Raw genomic sequence first — 18,162 nt, forward strand, 5'->3', positions numbered from 1 at the left:
TGAGCTGAAACTAAAGTCTTTAATCCTGTCCTGGACCGACGGCTCAGAGATAAATCCGTTTATTCAGGGCTTTCATGTTTTTGATACGAGTGAAACATAAACGTCTGTACCAGAGTCCAGGACTCGTGACTCTTTCATCACTCACTGGTATCGATACTCAGATCTCACTGCACAGATGTTTGTTCTGGATTCCTGTACAATCTGTGGATGTAAAGATAAATGTCTGGTGTGTTTCAGGGCGGAGCAGATCAGAAGATGCCCATCGTGGTGTCTCGGGTGGCTCCGGGGACCTCGGTGAGTTCAAACTGAAAACACTGTCACACTGCAGTAGAACACAGTGTGTACCTGTCTTACTGCAGTAGAACACAGTGTGTACCTGTCTCACTGCAGTAGAACAGTGTGTAACTGTCTCACTGCAGTAGAACAGTGTGTACCTGTCTCACTGCAGTGAGACAGGTACACACTGTTCTACTGTATCGGTGGATTCTCAGTGGTCCAGGAGTTCAGCCTCTCTCTGCTCTTGCAGGCGGACCTGTGTGTGCCGCGGCTGAACGAGGGCGACCAGGTGGTTCTGATTAACGGCAGAGACATCTCAGACCACACCCACGACCAGGTGGTCATGTTCATCAAGGCGAGCTGTGAGAGCCACTCAGGAGAACTCATCCTGCTGGTGCGGCCCAACGGTGAGAGCCTCCACCCGTCTGTCTCCACCCGTCTGTCTCCACCCGTCTGTCCACCTGTCTGTCCACCCGTCTGTCTCCACCCGTCTGTGTCCTCCTGTCGGTGTCCTCCTGTCTGTCCACCCGTCTGTCTCCACCCATCTGTCTCCACCCGTCTGTCTCCACCCGTCTGTCTCCACCCGTCTGTCTCCACCCGTCTGTGTCCTCCTGTCTGTGTCCACCTGTCTGTGTCCATCTGTCTGTGTCCACCTGTCTGTGTCCACCTGTCTGTGTCCACCTGTCTGTCCACCTGTCTGTGTCCACCTGTCTGTGTCCTCCTGTCGGTGTCCACCCGTCTGTGTCCTCCTGTCTGTGTCCACCTGTCTGTGTCCACCTGTCTGTGTCCTCCTGTCTGTGTCCTCCTGTCTGTGTCCACCTGTCTGTCCACCTGTCTGTGTCCACCCGTCTGTGTCCACCTGTCTGTGTCCTCCTGTCTGTGTCCTCCTGTCTGTGTCCACCTGTCTGTCCACCTGTCTGTGTCCACCCGTCTGTGTCCACCTGTCTGTGTCCACCTGTCTGTGTCCTCCTGTCTGTCTCCACCTGTCTGTGTCCTCCTGTCTGTCTCCACCTGTCTGTGTCCTCCTGTCTGTCTCCACCTGTCTGTCTCCACCTGTCTGTCCACCTGTCTGTGTCCTCCTGTCTGTCTCCACCTGTCTGTGTCCTCCTGTCTGTCTCCACCTGTCTGTGTCCACCTGTCTGTCTCCACCCGTCTGTCTCCACCCGTCTGTGTCCTCCTGTCTGTGTCCTCCTGTCTGTGTCCTCCTGTCTGTGTCCTCCTGTCTGTGTCCTCCTGTCTGTGTCCTCCTGTCTGTCTCCACCTGTCTGTCCTCCTGTCTGTCCTCCTGTCTGTGTCCTCCTGTCGGTGTCCTCCTGTCTGTGTCCTCCTGTCTGTCTCCACCTGTCTGTGTCCTCCTGTCTGTGTCCTCCTGTCGGTGTCCACCTGTCTGTGTCCTCCTGTCGGTGTCCACCTGTCTGTGTCCTCCTGTCTGTGTCCTCCTGTCTGTGTCCTCCTGTCGGTGTCCTCCTGTCTGTGTCCTCCTGTCGGTGTCCACCTGTCTGTGTCCTCCTGTCTGTCTCCACCTGTCTGTCCTCCTGTCTGTCCTCCTGTCTGTGTCCTCCTGTCGGTGTCCACCTGTCTGTGTCCTCCTGTCGGTGTCCTCCTGTCTGTGTCCTCCTGTCTGTGTCCTCCTGTCTGTGTCCTCCTGTCGGTGTCCTCCTGTCTGTGTCCTCCTGTCTGTGTCCTCCTGTCTGTCCTCCTGTCTGTGTCCACCTGTCTGTGTCCACCTGTCTGTCCTCCTGTCTGTGTCCACCTGTCTGTCCTCCTGTCTGTGTCCACCTGTCTGTCCACCCGTCTGCAGCTCTGTGAGTGATGTCACCGTTTGTTCCTGCAGCCGTGTACGACGTGGTGGAGGACAAAGAGGCGGAGCCAGAGTTCCAGTACATCCCTGAGAAGAGTCCTCTGGACCCGAGCCTGGACCAGAGCGCCCTGAAGGACTCCATGAGCGGCCTGAGGGAGGCGCTGGGCTCCGGGGCGCTGCTGCAGCAGTTTGATGTGAGCACCTTTGGAGGATCTTCTGGGGATCTTTGGAGGATCTTCTGGGGATCTTTGGAGGATCTTCAGAGGATCTTTGGAGGATCTTCTGAGGATCTTCGGAGGATCTTCTGTGGAGTCGCTTTAACACCTCACTGACTAACGTTTCTCTCCACAGTCTCTGTACCGGAAACGGCCCGGGATGACCATGCTCTGTGCCAAGTTACCTCAGAACGTCACCAAGAACCGCTACCGGGACATCTCCCCCTGTGAGACTTCTACTCTTTCATACCATGGTCTGATTGGCTCTGAGTGAGCACTGAGATGTTGAGGAGACTCAAACCTGTAGATGAAGTGGAGTCTGAATGGTTTCCTGGTTTCTCTCTGTGGTTCTGGAGTTAAAGCTGTTTCTCTGCAGACGATGCGACGCGTGTGATCCTGAAAGGCTCGGACGATTACATCAACGCCAACTACATTAACGTGAGTCCTGCAGGATGTGCGAGCCGTTAGGAGCAGGTCTGAGCGCTGTTGTACATGTTGTAGATGGAGATCCCGGCCTGGAGCCTGATTAACCGGTACATCGCGTGCCAGGGCCCGCTGCCCCACACGTGTGCAGACTTCTGGCAGATGACCTGGGAGCAGGGCTCGTCTCTGGTGGTGATGCTGACCACGCAGGTGGAGCGAGGGCGGGTACGTCAGCTCTGACCCGGACTCTGACCCGTGACTCTGACCTGTGTCTCTGACTCTGACCCGTGACTCTGACCCGTGACTCTGACCCGTGACTCTGACCCATGACTCTGACCCGGACTCTGACCCGGACTCTGACCCGTGACTCTGACCTGTGTCTCTGACTCTGACCCGTGACTCTGACCCGTGACTCTGACCCGTGACTCTGACCCGTGTCTCTGACCCGTGTCTCTGACCCGTGACTCTGACCCGTGACTCTGACCCGTGTCTCTGACCCGTGACTCTGACCCGGACTCTGACCCTCTGGTTTCCTGCAGGTCAAGTGTCATCAGTATTGGCCGAACCCCGAGAGCAGCGCGACCTACGGAGACTTCACCGTCACCTGCCACAACGAGGAGGGCAACGCCGCCTTCCTGGTCCGAGAGATGAGCCTGCTGCACCGGCAGGTGAGGAGACTCTGACCATCTCACTGTGGAGGGACCACGTGGTCCATCAGGCTCTCATATAGAGATGTGAGAGGACTCTGACCATCAGGGCTCTAATACAGACATGTGAGAGGACTCTCTGATCATCTCACTGTGGAGGGACCACGTGGTCCATCAGGCTCTCATATAGACATGTGAGAGGACTCTGACCATCTCACTGTGGAGGTGACCACGTGGTCCATCAGGCTCTCATATAGAGATGTGACCACGTGGTCCATCAGGCTCTCATATAGACATGTGAGAGGACTCTCTGATCATCTCACTGTGGAGGTGTGAGATGATGAGTTTCTTCTCAGGTCTCCTTAAACAGAACCACGTGTTTTACAAAAACTCGTTTTCTCCTTCATTCTAATAAAGTATAAAGTGATTGAATTGTCCCCGGTCCAGTCGTAGTGTGAGGTAAAGTTTTCAGCGTGCACTTCGTTTGTTCTCAAAGCTTTTATTTATAGAAAACGCGGCGAGTGCCGGGACGCTCGTCTCCATGGCGACGCACCGGGACGCTGGTCTCCATAGCGACGCGCGGGGGACGGTCTTTTTCAGGTCCTGCCGATGCCGTGGGAACCGTCTCCATGACGACGCCTCCCAGGGAGAGTTCACGCGGGACGTCATCTGCAGACCCACGTTTACCTTTGTTTCATCAGGTTTTAGTTCCAAGTGTCGCTCCAGGGACTAAAGGCTCAAATCAATGATTTATAGATACAAATATATTTTCTCTATTTTTCACAAAAAGATTTGTCCAATGTTTGCCTCATTTTTATTTTTCCTTATTGTTGCTCATTTTTTTCTCATTTTCTTATCATTTTTTCCTAATTTTTTACGGCTAATATTTTTCCAATTAATGCCAAATTTTTCCCAATTTTTTTCTCATTTTACACATTTGTTTCCTTAATTTTTACTTTGTTTTATTTCTATTTTCACCCATTTTTTTTATCCAATTTATTTCATAATTTTTTTCCAAATTATTCCTTTTTCCCACAGTTGTGGACACGCACACATTAACCATATTTATTATCGGTATCGGAAAGTATTGGAAAGTCCTGGTGTCGAAACACAGTACTGGTACTTGTACTGGTATTCGTACTTGTACTTGTACTCGTACTCGTACCTGTACTCGTACTCGTACCTGTACTTGTACTCGTACCTGTACTCGTACTCGTACCTGTACTCGTACTCGTACCTGTACTCGTACTCGTACTCGTACCTGTACTCGTACTCGTACCTGTACTCGTACTCGTACTCGTACTTGTACTCGTACTCGTACCTGTACTCGTACTCGTACCTGTACTTGTACTCGTACTTGTACTCGCTCTGACTTCATGCCTCCTCCGGTCTGAGCCTCTGTCTCTGCGCCTCCTCAGAGTGACCAGCAGAGGGAGCTGACGCAGATCCAGTACTTGGCGTGGCCGGACCACGGCGTCCCCGACGACTCCACAGACTTCCTGGACTTCGTGGCGTTGGTGCGAACGAAGAGGGCGGGACAAGACCAGCCCGTGGTGGTTCACTGCAGGTCAGAGACACTAAAGTCTTTAACTAAAGCTAACTAACCTTTAACTGTTGATGAAGACCAGCCCGTGGTGGTTCACTGCAGGTCAGAGACACTAAAGTCTTTAACTAAAGCTAACTAACCTTTAACTGTTGATGAAGACCAGCCCGTGGTGGTTCACTGCAGGTCAGAGACACTAAAGTCTTTAACTAAAGCTAACTAACCTTTAACTGTTGATGAAGACCAGCCCGTGGTGGTTCACTGCAGGTCAGAGACACTAAAGTCCTTAACTAAAGCTAACTAACCTTTAACTGTTGATGAAGACCAGCCCGTGGTGGTTCACTGCAGGTCAGAGACACTAAAGTCTTTAACTAAAGCTAACTAACCTTTAACTGTTGATGAAGACCAGCCCGTGGTGGTTCACTGCAGGTCAGACACACTAAAGTCTTTAACTAAAGCTAACTAACCTTTAACTGTTGATGAAGACCAGCCCGTGGTGGTCCACTGCAGGTCAGACACACTAAAGTCTTTAACTAAAGCTAACTAACCTTTAACTGTTGATGAAGACCAGCCCGTGGTGGTTCACTGCAGGTCAGACACACTAAAGTCTTTAACTAAAGCTAACTAACCTTTAACTGTTGATGAAGACCAGCCCGTGGTGGTCCACTGCAGGTCAGAGAAACTAAAGTCTTTAACTAAAGCTAACTAACCTTTAACTGTTGATGAAGACCAGCCCGTGGTGGTTCACTGCAGGTCAGACACACTAAAGTCTTTAACTAAAGCTAACTAACCTTTAACTGTTGATGAAGACCAGCCCGTGGTGGTTCACTGCAGGTCAGACACACTAAAGTCTTTAACTAAAGCTAACTAACCTTTAACTGTTGATGAAGACCAGCCCGTGGTGGTTCACTGCAGGTCAGAGAAACTAAAGTCTTTAACTAAAGCTAACTAACCTTTAACTGTTGATGAAGACCAGCCCGTGGTGGTTCACTGCAGGTCAGAGACACTAAAGTCCTTAACTAAAGCTAACTAACCTTTAACTGTTGATGAAGACCAGCCCGTGGTGGTTCACTGCAGGTCAGACACACTAAAGTCCTTAACTAAAGCTAACTAACCTTTAACTGTGGATGAAGACCAGCCCGTGGTGGTCCACTGCAGGTCAGAGAAACTAAAGTCTTTAACTAAAGCTAACTAACCTTTAACTGTTGATGAAGACCAGCCCGTGGTGGTTCACTGCAGGTCAGACACACTAAAGTCCTTAACTAAAGCTAACTAACCTTTAACTGTTGATGAAGACCAGCCCGTGGTGGTTCACTGCAGGTCAGAGACACTAAAGTCTTTAACTAAAGCTAACTAACCTTTAACTGTGGATGAAGGACCAACCCGTGGTGGTTCACTGCAGGTCAGAGACACTAAAGTCTTTAACTAAAGCTAACTAACCTTTAACTGTTGATGAAGGACCAGCCCGTGGTGGTTCACTGCAGGTCAGACACACTAAAGTCTTTAACTAAAGCTAACTAACCTTTAACTGTTGATGAAGGACCAGCCCGTGGTGGTCCACTGCAGGTCAGAGAAACTAAAGTCTTTAACTAAAGCTAACTAACCTTTAACTGTTGATGAAGGACCAGCCCGTGGTGGTTCACTGCAGGTCAGACACACTAAAGTCTTTAACTAAAGCTAACTAACCTTTAACTGTTGATGAAGACCAGCCCGTGGTGGTTCACTGCAGGTCAGACACACTAAAGTCTTTAACTAAAGCTAACTAACCTTTAACTGTTGATGAAGACCAGCCCGTGGTGGTTCACTGCAGGTCAGACACACTAAAGTCTTTAACTAAAGCTAACTAACCTTTAACTGTTGATGAAGGACCAGCCCGTGGTGGTTCACTGCAGGTCAGAGACACTAAAGTCTTTAACTAAAGCTAACTAACCTTTAACTGTTGATGAAGACCAGCCCGTGGTGGTTCACTGCAGGTCAGACACACTAAAGTCTTTAACTAAAGCTAACTAACCTTTAACTGTTGATGAAGACCAGCCCGTGGTGGTCCACTGCAGGTCAGAGAAACTAAAGTCTTTAACTAAAGCTAACTAACCTTTAACTGTTGATGAAGACCAGCCCGTGGTGGTCCACTGCAGGTCAGAGAAACTAAAGTCTTTAACTAAAGCTAACTAACCTTTAACTGTTGATGAAGACCAGCCCGTGGTGGTCCACTGCAGGTCAGAGAAACTAAAGTCTTTAACTAAAGCTAACTAACCTTTAACTGTTGATGAAGACCAGCCCGTGGTGGTCCACTGCAGGTCAGAGAAACTAAAGTCTTTAACTAAAGCTAACTAACCTTTAACTGTTGATGAAGACCAGCCCGTGGTGGTTCACTGCAGGTCAGAGAAACTAAAGTCTTTAACTAAAGCTAACTAACCTTTAACTGTTGATGAAGACCAGCCCGTGGTGGTTCACTGCAGGTCAGACACACTAAAGTCCTTAACTAAAGCTAACTAACCTTTAACTGTGGATGAAGACCAGCCCGTGGTGGTTCACTGCAGGTCAGAGACACTAAAGTCCTTAACTAAAGCTAACTAACCTTTAACTGTTGAAGACCAGCCCGTGGTGGTTCACTGCAGGTCGGACACACTAAAGTCTTTAACTAAAGCTAACTAACCTTTAACTGTTGATGAAGACCAGCCCGTGGTGGTTCACTGCAGGTCAGAGACACTAAAGTCCTTAACTAAAGCTAACTAACCTTTAACTGTTGATGAGGACCAGCCCGTGGTGGTTCACTGCAGGTCAGAGAAACTAAAGTCTTTAACTAAAGCTAACTAACCTTTAACTGTTGATGAAGACCAGCCCGTGGTGGTTCACTGCAGGTCAGAGACACTAAAGTCCTTAACTAAAGCTAACTAACCTTTAACTGTGGATGAAGGACCAGCCCGTGGTGGTTCACTGCAGGTCAGAGACACTAAAGTCTTTAACTAAAGCTAACTAACCTTTAACTGTTGATGAAGGACCAGCCCGTGGTGGTTCACTGCAGGTCAGACACACTAAAGTCTTTAACTAAAGCTAACTAACCTTTAACTGTTGATGAAGGACCAGCCCGTGGTGGTCCACTGCAGGTCAGACACACTAAAGTCCTTAACTAAAGCTAACTAACCTTTAACTGTTGATGAAGACCAGCCCGTGGTGGTTCACTGCAGGTCAGACACACTAAAGTCTTTAACTAAAGCTAACTAACCTTTAACTGTTGATGAAGACCAGCCCGTGGTGGTTCACTGCAGGTCAGAGACACTAAAGTCCTTAACTAAAGCTAACTAACCTTTAACTGTTGATGAAGACCAGCCCGTGGTGGTTCACTGCAGGTCAGACACACTAAAGTCTTTAACTAAAGCTAACTAACCTTTAACTGTTGATGAAGGACCAGCCCGTGGTGGTTCACTGCAGGTCAGAGACACTAAAGTCTTTAACTAAAGCTAACTAACCTTTAACTGTTGATGAAGACCAGCCCGTGGTGGTTCACTGCAGGTCAGACACACTAAAGTCTTTAACTAAAGCTAACTAACCTTTAACTGTTGATGAAGACCAGCCCGTGGTGGTCCACTGCAGGTCAGAGAAACTAAAGTCTTTAACTAAAGCTAACTAACCTTTAACTGTTGATGAAGACCAGCCCGTGGTGGTTCACTGCAGGTCAGACACACTAAAGTCTTTAACTAAAGCTAACTAACCTTTAACTGTTGATGAAGACCAGCCCGTGGTGGTTCACTGCAGGTCAGAGAAACTAAAGTCTTTAACTAAAGCTAACTAACCTTTAACTGTTGATGAAGACCAGCCCGTGGTGGTTCACTGCAGGTCAGACACACTAAAGTCCTTAACTAAAGCTAACTAACCTTTAACTGTGGATGAAGACCAGCCCGTGGTGGTTCACTGCAGGTCAGAGACACTAAAGTCCTTAACTAAAGCTAACTAACCTTTAACTGTTGAAGACCAGCCCGTGGTGGTTCACTGCAGGTCGGACACACTAAAGTCTTTAACTAAAGCTAACTAACCTTTAACTGTTGATGAAGACCAGCCCGTGGTGGTTCACTGCAGGTCGGACACACTAAAGTCTTTAACTAAAGCTAACTAACCTTTAACTGTTGATGAAGACCAGCCCGTGGTGGTTCACTGCAGGTCAGAGACACTAAAGTCCTTAACTAAAGCTAACTAACCTTTAACTGTTGATGAGGACCAGCCCGTGGTGGTTCACTGCAGGTCAGAGAAACTAAAGTCTTTAACTAAAGCTAACTAACCTTTAACTGTTGATGAAGACCAGCCCGTGGTGGTTCACTGCAGGTCAGAGACACTAAAGTCCTTAACTAAAGCTAACTAACCTTTAACTGTTGATGAGGACCAGCCCGTGGTGGTTCACTGCAGGTCAGAGAAACTAAAGTCTTTAACTAAAGCTAACTAACCTTTAACTGTTGATGAAGACCAGCCCGTGGTGGTTCACTGCAGGTCAGAGAAACTAAAGTCTTTAACTAAAGCTAACTAACCTTTAACTGTTGATGAAGACCAGCCCGTGGTGGTTCACTGCAGGTCAGACACACTAAAGTCCTTAACTAAAGCTAACTAACCTTTAACTGTGGATGAAGACCAGCCCGTGGTGGTTCACTGCAGGTCAGAGACACTAAAGTCCTTAACTAAAGCTAACTAACCTTTAACTGTTGAAGACCAGCCCGTGGTGGTTCACTGCAGGTCGGACACACTAAAGTCTTTAACTAAAGCTAACTAACCTTTAACTGTTGATGAAGACCAGCCCGTGGTGGTTCACTGCAGGTCAGAGACACTAAAGTCCTTAACTAAAGCTAACTAACCTTTAACTGTTGATGAGGACCAGCCCGTGGTGGTTCACTGCAGGTCAGAGAAACTAAAGTCTTTAACTAAAGCTAACTAACCTTTAACTGTTGATGAAGACCAGCCCGTGGTGGTTCACTTAAGTCTTTAAACTGAGCCTTTACACTGCGTTCCAAATTATTTTGCAAATTGTATTTTTGTGTCAAAAAGGTAAAAAAAAAAAAAAAGATGGAACTCATGGATGGTGTCGTGTCTCGGGCTCTTTGAATCACTGACATTAATCTCAGACCTGGGATGATTAGTTTTCAGGTTAAGCCCAGTTAAGGGAAAAACTACTGAAAAGGATGTTCCACTTTATTAAGCAGATCATCATTTTCAAGCAATATGGGAAAGAAAAAGGATCTCTCTGCTGATGAAAAGCGTGAAATAGTTTAATGCCTTGGTCTAGGTATGAAAACCTTCGATATTTGAGTAAAGATTAAGCGTAATCATCGAACTGATCAGAGATTTGTGGCTGATTCAGACACACACGGGTTTGTGCAGATAAAGGCACAATGAGGACGGTTTCAGCCAGACAAACACATCAGATTAAGAGAACAGCAGCTACAAAGCAGCAGACAGGTATTTGAAGCTGTCTCCCAGTAGTTCCTCCTGTGACCTGTGACCTCTGGTGTCTCTGTGGCAGCGCGGGCATCGGGCGGACGGGCGTGCTCATCACCATGGAGACGGCTCTGTGCCTGATGGAGTGTGGTCAGCCGGTGTTTCCTCTGGACGTGGTGAGGACCATGAGGGACCAGCGCGCCATGATGATCCAGACGCCCGTGAGTTTCTTACCATGTTATGGTTTGTTACCATGTTATGGTTTGTTACCATGTTATGGTTTATTACCATGTTATGGTTTATTACCATGTTATGGTTTATTACCATGTTATGGTTTATTACCATGTTATGGTTTCTTACCATGTTATGGTTTATTACCATGTTATGGTTTGTTACCATGTTATGGTTTGTTACCATGTTATGGTTTATTACCATGTTATGGTTTATTACCATGTTATGGTTTATTACCATGTTATGGTTTATTACCATGTTATGGTTAATTACCATGTTATGGTTTATTACCATGTTATGGTTTATTACCATGTTATGGTTTATTACCATGTTATGGTTTATTACCATGTTATGGTTTCTTACCATGTTATGGTTTCTTACCATGTTATGGTTAATTACCATGTTATGGTTTATTACCATGTTATGGTTTATTACCATGTTATGGTTTATTACCATGTTATGGTTTATTACCATGTTATGGTTTGTTACCATGTTATGGTTTATTACCATGTTATGGTTTGTTACCATGTTATGGTTTATTACCATGTTATGGTTTGTTACCATACTTGAATACTTGAAAGTAAAGTACTTGTACTCGCCTCCTCAGAGTCAGTACCGCTTCATAAGTACTTGAATACTTGAATACTTGAAAGTAAAGTACTTGTACTCGCCTCCTCAGAGTCAGTACCGCTTCGTGTGCGAGGCCATCCTGAAGGTCTACGACGAGGGCCTGGTCAAACCCGTGCACCGGCCGCTCCCCGTCCTCCAGAGGGAGCCCTCCACCGCCGACACGCCCCCCTGCGTCACCGCGGCGACGGGGGAGGAGCAACACCTGCTGGAGCTGGAGGAGGACGACGAGGAGGAGGTTGGTCTCTAACACGGTAACTCTACATACGTGACGTGTCTCTGATGGATGTCCCGCCCCCGCAGGTGGAGGTGCTGGACGTGGGCGAGGTCACGGAGGAGGAGCTGGACGTGACGGAGGAGGAGACGGAGGGGGAGTGCACCAGCGTGGGCAGCCTGGGCAGCCGCGCCAGCAACGGGGAGGAGCCAGAGGCGGAGCCAGAGACCGCCGCCGACTCCGCCCCGACCGTCTCAGACCCGGAAGAAAACGGGGAAATCCAGAGCGGCCCAGAGTCCGGTCCGAACACCGGCCCAGAATCCAGTCCGGACGCCGGCCCAGAGTCCAGTCCGGACGCCGGCCCAGAGTCCAGTCCGGACGCCGGCCCAGAATCCAGTCCGGAGGCCGGCCCAGAGTCCAGTCGGGACGCCGCAGACCCAGAGGAGACCAGCAGAGAACCGCGACCCGGCGGGGGGGACGAGGGGGAGGAGTCAGAGCCCAGCAGACCCGCCCACGAGCCCGACCCGCCGCCTGAGGAGCCGGCGTTAGACCCGGAGTCACGGACACAGGAGCCGCACTGAGACGCGGGGCGAGGGGGCGGGGCCGGGGGCGGAGTCGGAACTTTTCTTTTTTTTGTTTTTTTACACAAAACCAGCTGGAAACAAAACGCGTTTATGTCCAGAGCTCGACAGCGCCACCTTCCTGTAGACTTTACAGACACGGCAGACGCTGCAGGGAGGTCATCAAACTGAAAAAACTAAATACTGAAATATTAGATACACATTTTAATACTTTTTTAGTCTTTAATAAACTATTTATTACTGGAAAAATCCTCCAACTTCATCAGTTTTTTAATCAGACGCCTCTAATGATGAGTCACGTGTGACCCTCTGAACCAGGGCGGCTTTACCCAAAACTCCCCTAAACGGATCATTTTTCTGCTTTGTCATCACTTTCTTGACTTTAGTTTTAAAGAGTGTTTCCCCCACATTACCCCCACATTACCCCCACATTCCCCCCACGTTTCCCCCACATATCCCCCACATTACCCCCACATTACCCCCACGTTTCTCCCACATTACCCCCACATTTCCCCCACGTTTCCCCCACGTTTCCCCCACGTTTCCCCCACATTTGCCCCACGTTTCCCCCACATTACCCCCACATTACCCCCACGTTTCCCCCACGTTTCCCCCACATTTTGTCACTTTTTCATCACCTTTTTGTCACGTTTCTGTCGCTCTTTCGTCCGATTTTTGTCACTTTTTTCCAAGAAGCTTTTAGATTTGGGTAAAGCCGAACAGGGGATTAGATTAAAGGGATTTTCCAGGATTTTTGACATAGGGCCTCATTTCCTCGTTATCCAGAGTGTTGTTCATGCAGTTCTTATGTTTGAAGAGTTTCGTGTCGCTAGGCTAGTGCTAGGCTAGTGCATTCCTATGGTATCAGCTAGCCTGCCAAAAAAAACATCTCCAGAAATCCACACTCTGGGAACGAGGAAATGAGGCCCTTTGTCAAACGTCCCTTTAAAGGAATAGGCCACCGTTTTTATATACTAAGATATGTTCTTACCTCACTTTAGTCGAGTTAATATATCCCCGTCTGGTCATTGTCCGCGCGCTCTGTCACGCAAACGGAGCACATACGCAGCCTCTCCCATATGTGACATAGCTCCGAAAAAGCTCACGATAGAAGCTACCAAGCTCTTCCACGTGTTCCCTATTTAAATAAAGTTACGTGAAGTGTTTTCATGCGAAGTATATTTACACAGAAATGTAACGTGTCGATTTTATAAGCAAATAAAAAGGGGGACTATATTGTGAGGCGTAATGATACGAGGAGTAAAACGTCCGCGCAGTAACTCCTAAAGGTTATTGACGGAAGTGAGCGGGGGAAGTCTTTAGGAGTTACTACGCGGACGCTGTGCTCCTCGTATAATTACGCCTCACAATATAGTCCCCCTTTTTATTTGCTTATAAAATCGACACGTTACATTTCTGTGTAAATATACTTCGCATGAAAACACTTCACGTAACTTTATTTAAATAGGGAACACGTGGAAGAGCTTGGTAGCTTCTATCGTGAGCTTTTTCGGAGCTATGTCACATATGGGAGAGGCTGCGTATGTGCTCCGTTTGCGTGACAGAGCGCGCGGACAATGACCAGACGGGGATATATTAACTCGACTAAAGTGAGGTAAGAACATATCTTAGTATATAAAAACGGTGGCCTATTCCTTTAAGGTAAACGAGGCGTCGTTATCCTGCAGTTCCGGAGCCGTTTCTCTGCAGCGTCTCGCCTCAAACTCGTCTCCTCCGTCTGGAAAAGGTTTTGGAAACGTCTGCGGGAAACGGAACATAAACCATAACGTGCCATATCCATTCTCTCTTTGTGCCGAGTTTGAACTTTCCTTTGGTCGACGTTGGGGCTGGGTCCTGAAGTCCGCCACGTGTTTGAGCTTAAATAATGTTTGAAATTAAATGTGCCATAAAGGAAATACTTTTAGAAAGCGCGGATCGAGAATACGAGTCCGAACTTTAAGTCGAGACGCTGCAGGAGGAACTTTTCAACGTCTTAGTTTAAATTCAGCCCAGACTCTCTCTATCCAGGAAGTTCCTCCTCCCTGCTCTTCCCCACGCTCACTCACTCACAAACACGGACATGTTTGGTATCCACGTGTAGCAGGAAAGACGCTGTGATCCAAACATGGTCATTTCCTTTGTGGTAGACAGTTTAGTGGGAAAGTTTGGGAAATTGACTCTGTGCGTAACTTTAAATCATAATAAGTGACTTCCTGTTTCGATCCAGCACGCCAAAATAAAAGCACACAGAATGTATTTAATTATATTACTACTAACGAGACGAGCTGTGTGCTTTTATTCTGGCGTGCTGGATCGAAACAGGAAGTCGTTTCTTGGGCAGAGTTGTTTTGATTTGAAGTTATACAGAGTCAATTATGGAAGAATTTGAAAATGTAAAATAAAACTTTTTTAGAAGTTTGGAAAAAGACATTTTCTGAAAGCATTTGCTTTTGAAAATGATGCGACAGATTTAGTAAAACAAGTCTCTTCCATTTAAGTGTAGTTTTAGTCGAATGAGATTGCATGTTAATTTATTAAACTAAATTAGTTTAATGAAGTATAATTTAGTCGACTTTTTATGTTTATTATTATATTTAATGGAGGTTCTTGAAGCTCAGAGCTGATCCTGAAAATGAGGCTTTTTCAAATCGTCACTGAAAAGTTGTTTCTGAAACTGAGACAAAACAAAGTAACAGCTGAATTTAACTAAAAACAATAAATATGTTTAAATATATCTGAGGTGCATCAACAAACCCCTAAAAACAGAAAAGTCAGTGCAGTTTTAACAAAGGTTTTTCACATCCATATTATTAATGCTGGAAATAAAAAAAAAAAAAAAAAAATTCTGAAAATGTTGATTTTTTTTTAAAGATTAAAAAAAGAATAAATTTGAATTTAAAATTAAAATTTAAAAAAATGTATTTCATTTTCTATTCAAATAGTTTTTTTCCTGGACCTAGTTTTAGTCTCATTTTAATTAATATAAAAGGATTTTTATAGATCTAATTCCTGCCGGATTGATTGAGTTTTGAACCCAGATGTTTTCACTAAAAACTAAAAACTAAACCCACAGATGGAGATTCTCCACATGTCCCGTTCCTCCTGCAGCGTCCGGGCCGTCCCGTCACTGTTACAGAAATGATCAAGCGTTTCCGCACAAAACCGCGCCCGGCCCGTCCCGGCGCCGCGCCCGGCCCGTCCCGTCCCGTCCCGGCGCCGCGCCCGGCCCGTCCCGGCGCTCGGAGGAACCCGCACTGCTGCACTTTACTGAAGCCGGACTCGAGTCCCGGACGCTTCACGTCTCTGGAGCGCGGCCAGTGCCAAACACGGAGAGACTGTTTTCTACCAGACACGGAAACGCCGCCCGGAGGAGTTATGTCCATATGTCGCCCCCTGGTGTCGCCCCCGGTGTCGCCCCCTGGTGTCGCCCCCCGGTGTCGCCCCCGGTGTCGCCCCCTGGTGTCGCTGCAGGGCGTGACTCTGTGTCGCCGCCTGGTGTCGCCGCTCGGTGTCGCCCCCTGGTGTCGCCCCCCGGTGTCGCCCCCCGGTGTCGCCCCCTGGTGTCGCTGCAGGGCGTGACTCTGTGTCGCCCCCTGGTGTCGCCCCCCGGTGTCGCCCCCTGGTATCGCCCCCGGTGTCGCCCCCGGTGTCGCCCCCTGGTGTCGCTGCAGGGCGTGACTCTGTGTCGCCCCCTGGTGTCGCCCCCCGGTGTCGCCCCCTGGTATCGCCCCTGGTGTCGCCCCCTGGTGTCGCCCCCTGGTGTCGCTGCAGGGCGTGACTCTGTGTCGCCCCCTGGTGTCGCCCCCCGGTGTCGCCCCTGGTGTCGCCCCTGGTGTCGCCCCTGGTGTCGGTGCAGGGCGTGACTCTTCTTTTGGGTGACTCTTTATTTATTCTTTGGGCACAGGTGTGTTTTTCTCGGAGCGTCCGGACTCGAGGGCGTCACAAACCCAGTGTTGTCTGGAGGTGTTTTTACCCTGTTGTTCCTTTAGGAAACACTGCCCCCTACAGGCCGTCTGTGCCACTGTTCCCACTGTCACTCCGCGGCTCAGATTTAACGCTTTTTAATGCACAAATACGATATTTGAAATCCTCTGGTTCGAAAGAGGGAACTCGGGCGATTTGGCCAAAAAATCAAATCTTTGTTTTCATTTTTACTCAGTTTGGACAATTAGGATTTTAAAGGATTTCATGATTCAGCCGTTTTCCACGTCGTCTGTTTTCAAACTCATGAATAAATCAGATTGTTTTTACAGCAGTGCAACCCGGGGAGTAAAAAGCCACTGTGTGTATTAAAGGTTATTCAAACATTTAAAGTGATAAATATAAGTCACATCAAGGTTTTCACCAGAAATCATTAAACTACCTCCAAAACCAGAGACTTCACGCTGCAGCTCCTTCAGTTAGTCTTTACGTCGCACTAGTTTTTCCTTTTTCGAACAGGTGGAGGTCAGAAAGACAAGTCTGTGGGAACGACATTTTCATATTTACAGCCCTCGTTTTGTTTTCCGTGCTGCAGATAAACTGTTAAACTTCACTTAATACACGTCAGCTTCATCAGCAACAAGAGGAGAGTCTGCGAGAGGCAAAGTTCTCTCTGCTCACGTGGTGTGTTTAACCTCGACCCCTGACCCCGTTTATTTAACCCGTCCCTCTGACTTGCTCTTCTGTATAAACTGTAGACTGTGGTTCTCAACCTGTGGTACGTGGTCCCTGTTTATTTATGACACCCTTCCTGCTGGTCTGAAACACCCGCAGACAACACTGTGCCGGGTTTGCCCCAGCCCGGTCCAGACGCATGTGTCCCGCTTCGTCTCACTTTACTCTCCCCGTGACTGGACCTCCGCTCGCCGCCATTTTGTTTTGGATCAGAGTGAATGGGTTTTTGCTGGAGAAATATCCTACTGCTGTCGAACCTGCTCAAACTGGAATCGTCTGGACGGAGTTATCGCACGGGACGCTTTCACAGTGTGTTTGAAGAGAAACGAGGTGTGGAAACGGTACTGAAGCCGAGGTCGAGGTACGAGGTCGAGGTACGAGGTCGAGGTACGAGGAGGAAGTGATGTTCATCAGATCAGGAGGTTTGGAGGAGTCTGAAGGTTCTGCCTCGTCTGGACCCGGAGCTTCGCCTCTACATGTGCCAAATGTAATGTACTTTCCTCAAGAAATCCTTTCTAAACCAGGTCCAGACCAGGTCCAGACCAGGTCCAGACCGGGTCCAGACCGGGTCCAGACCGGGTCAGAGCTGCGCGATGCCAGGACAGATGTTGGGACATTTACAGTCTTGAATATCGGCTTTATCTTCGATCTTCAACTCGATCTGAAACTGAACCTTTGTCGTCAGATGGAACAATAATGATTGTGCAGCTCTGACCCAGGACTAAACCAGGTCTGACCCAGGTCTGACCCAGGTCTGACCCAGGTCTGACCCAGGTCTGACCCAGGTCTGACCCAGGTCTGACCCAGCTCTGACCCAGGACTAAACCAGGTCTGACCCAGGTCTGACCCAGGTCTGACCCAGGTCTGACCCAGGTCTGACCCAGGTCTGACCCAGGTCTGACCCAGCTCTGACCCAGGACTAAACCAGGTCTGACCCAGGACTGAACCAGGTCTGACCCAGGTCTGACCCAGCTCTGACCCAGGTCTGACCCAGGTCTGACCCAGGTCTGACCCAGGTCTGAACCAGCTCTGACCCAGGACTAAACCAGGTCTGAACCAGCTCTGACCCAGGACTAAACCAGGTCTGAACCAGCTCTGACCCAGGACTCAACCAGGTCTGAACCAGCTCTGACCCAGGACTAAACCAGGTCTGAACCAGCTCTGACCCAGGACTCAACCAGGTCTGAACCAGGTCCACACGAGGCCGGGTCCACACGAGGCCGGGTCTGGGCCGGGTCCACACGAGGCCGGGTCTGGTCCGGGTCTGGGTCTGGTCCGGGTCTGGTCCGGGTCTGGTCTGGTCCGGGTCTGGTCCGGGTCTGGTCCGGGTCTGGGCCGGGTCTGGTCCGGGTCTGGGCCGGGTCTGGTCTGGTCCGGGTCTGGTCCGGGTCTGGTCCGGGTCTGGGCCGGGTCTGGTCCGGGTCTGGTCCGGGTCTGGGCCGGGTCTGGGCCGGGTCTGGTCTGGTCCGGGTCTGGTCTGGTCCGGGTCTGGTCCGGGTCTGGGCCGGGTCTGGGCCGGGTCTGGTC

The 18,162-nt window shown here is 48.9% G+C and overlaps 1 protein-coding gene across 1 annotated transcript in view; it reads left to right on the plus strand.

Moving 5' to 3' along the window:
- Window positions 1-12,121, plus strand: part of ptpn4a (protein tyrosine phosphatase non-receptor type 4a) — a 60,140-nt gene extending 48,019 nt beyond the window's left edge. Inside the window, exons 17-28 of the mRNA XM_079563521.1 lie at window positions 238-294; window positions 527-683; window positions 2,111-2,271; window positions 2,429-2,519; window positions 2,669-2,730; window positions 2,794-2,940; window positions 3,255-3,383; window positions 4,781-4,929; window positions 10,412-10,547; window positions 11,237-11,422; window positions 11,488-11,698; window positions 11,813-12,121. Coding sequence (XP_079419647.1) covers window positions 238-294; window positions 527-683; window positions 2,111-2,271; window positions 2,429-2,519; window positions 2,669-2,730; window positions 2,794-2,940; window positions 3,255-3,383; window positions 4,781-4,929; window positions 10,412-10,547; window positions 11,237-11,422; window positions 11,488-11,698; window positions 11,813-11,979 — 1,653 coding nt within the window. The 3' untranslated portion in view covers window positions 11,980-12,121. The remainder of the gene's footprint in view (window positions 1-237; window positions 295-526; window positions 684-2,110; window positions 2,272-2,428; window positions 2,520-2,668; window positions 2,731-2,793; window positions 2,941-3,254; window positions 3,384-4,780; window positions 4,930-10,411; window positions 10,548-11,236; window positions 11,423-11,487; window positions 11,699-11,812) is intronic.
- The last annotated feature ends 6,041 nt before the right edge of the window (window positions 12,122-18,162 follow it).

This window comes from Gobius niger, assembly GCF_951799975.1.
Source record: "Gobius niger genome assembly, chromosome: 9".
Lineage (NCBI taxonomy): Eukaryota > Metazoa > Chordata > Actinopteri > Gobiiformes > Gobiidae > Gobius > Gobius niger.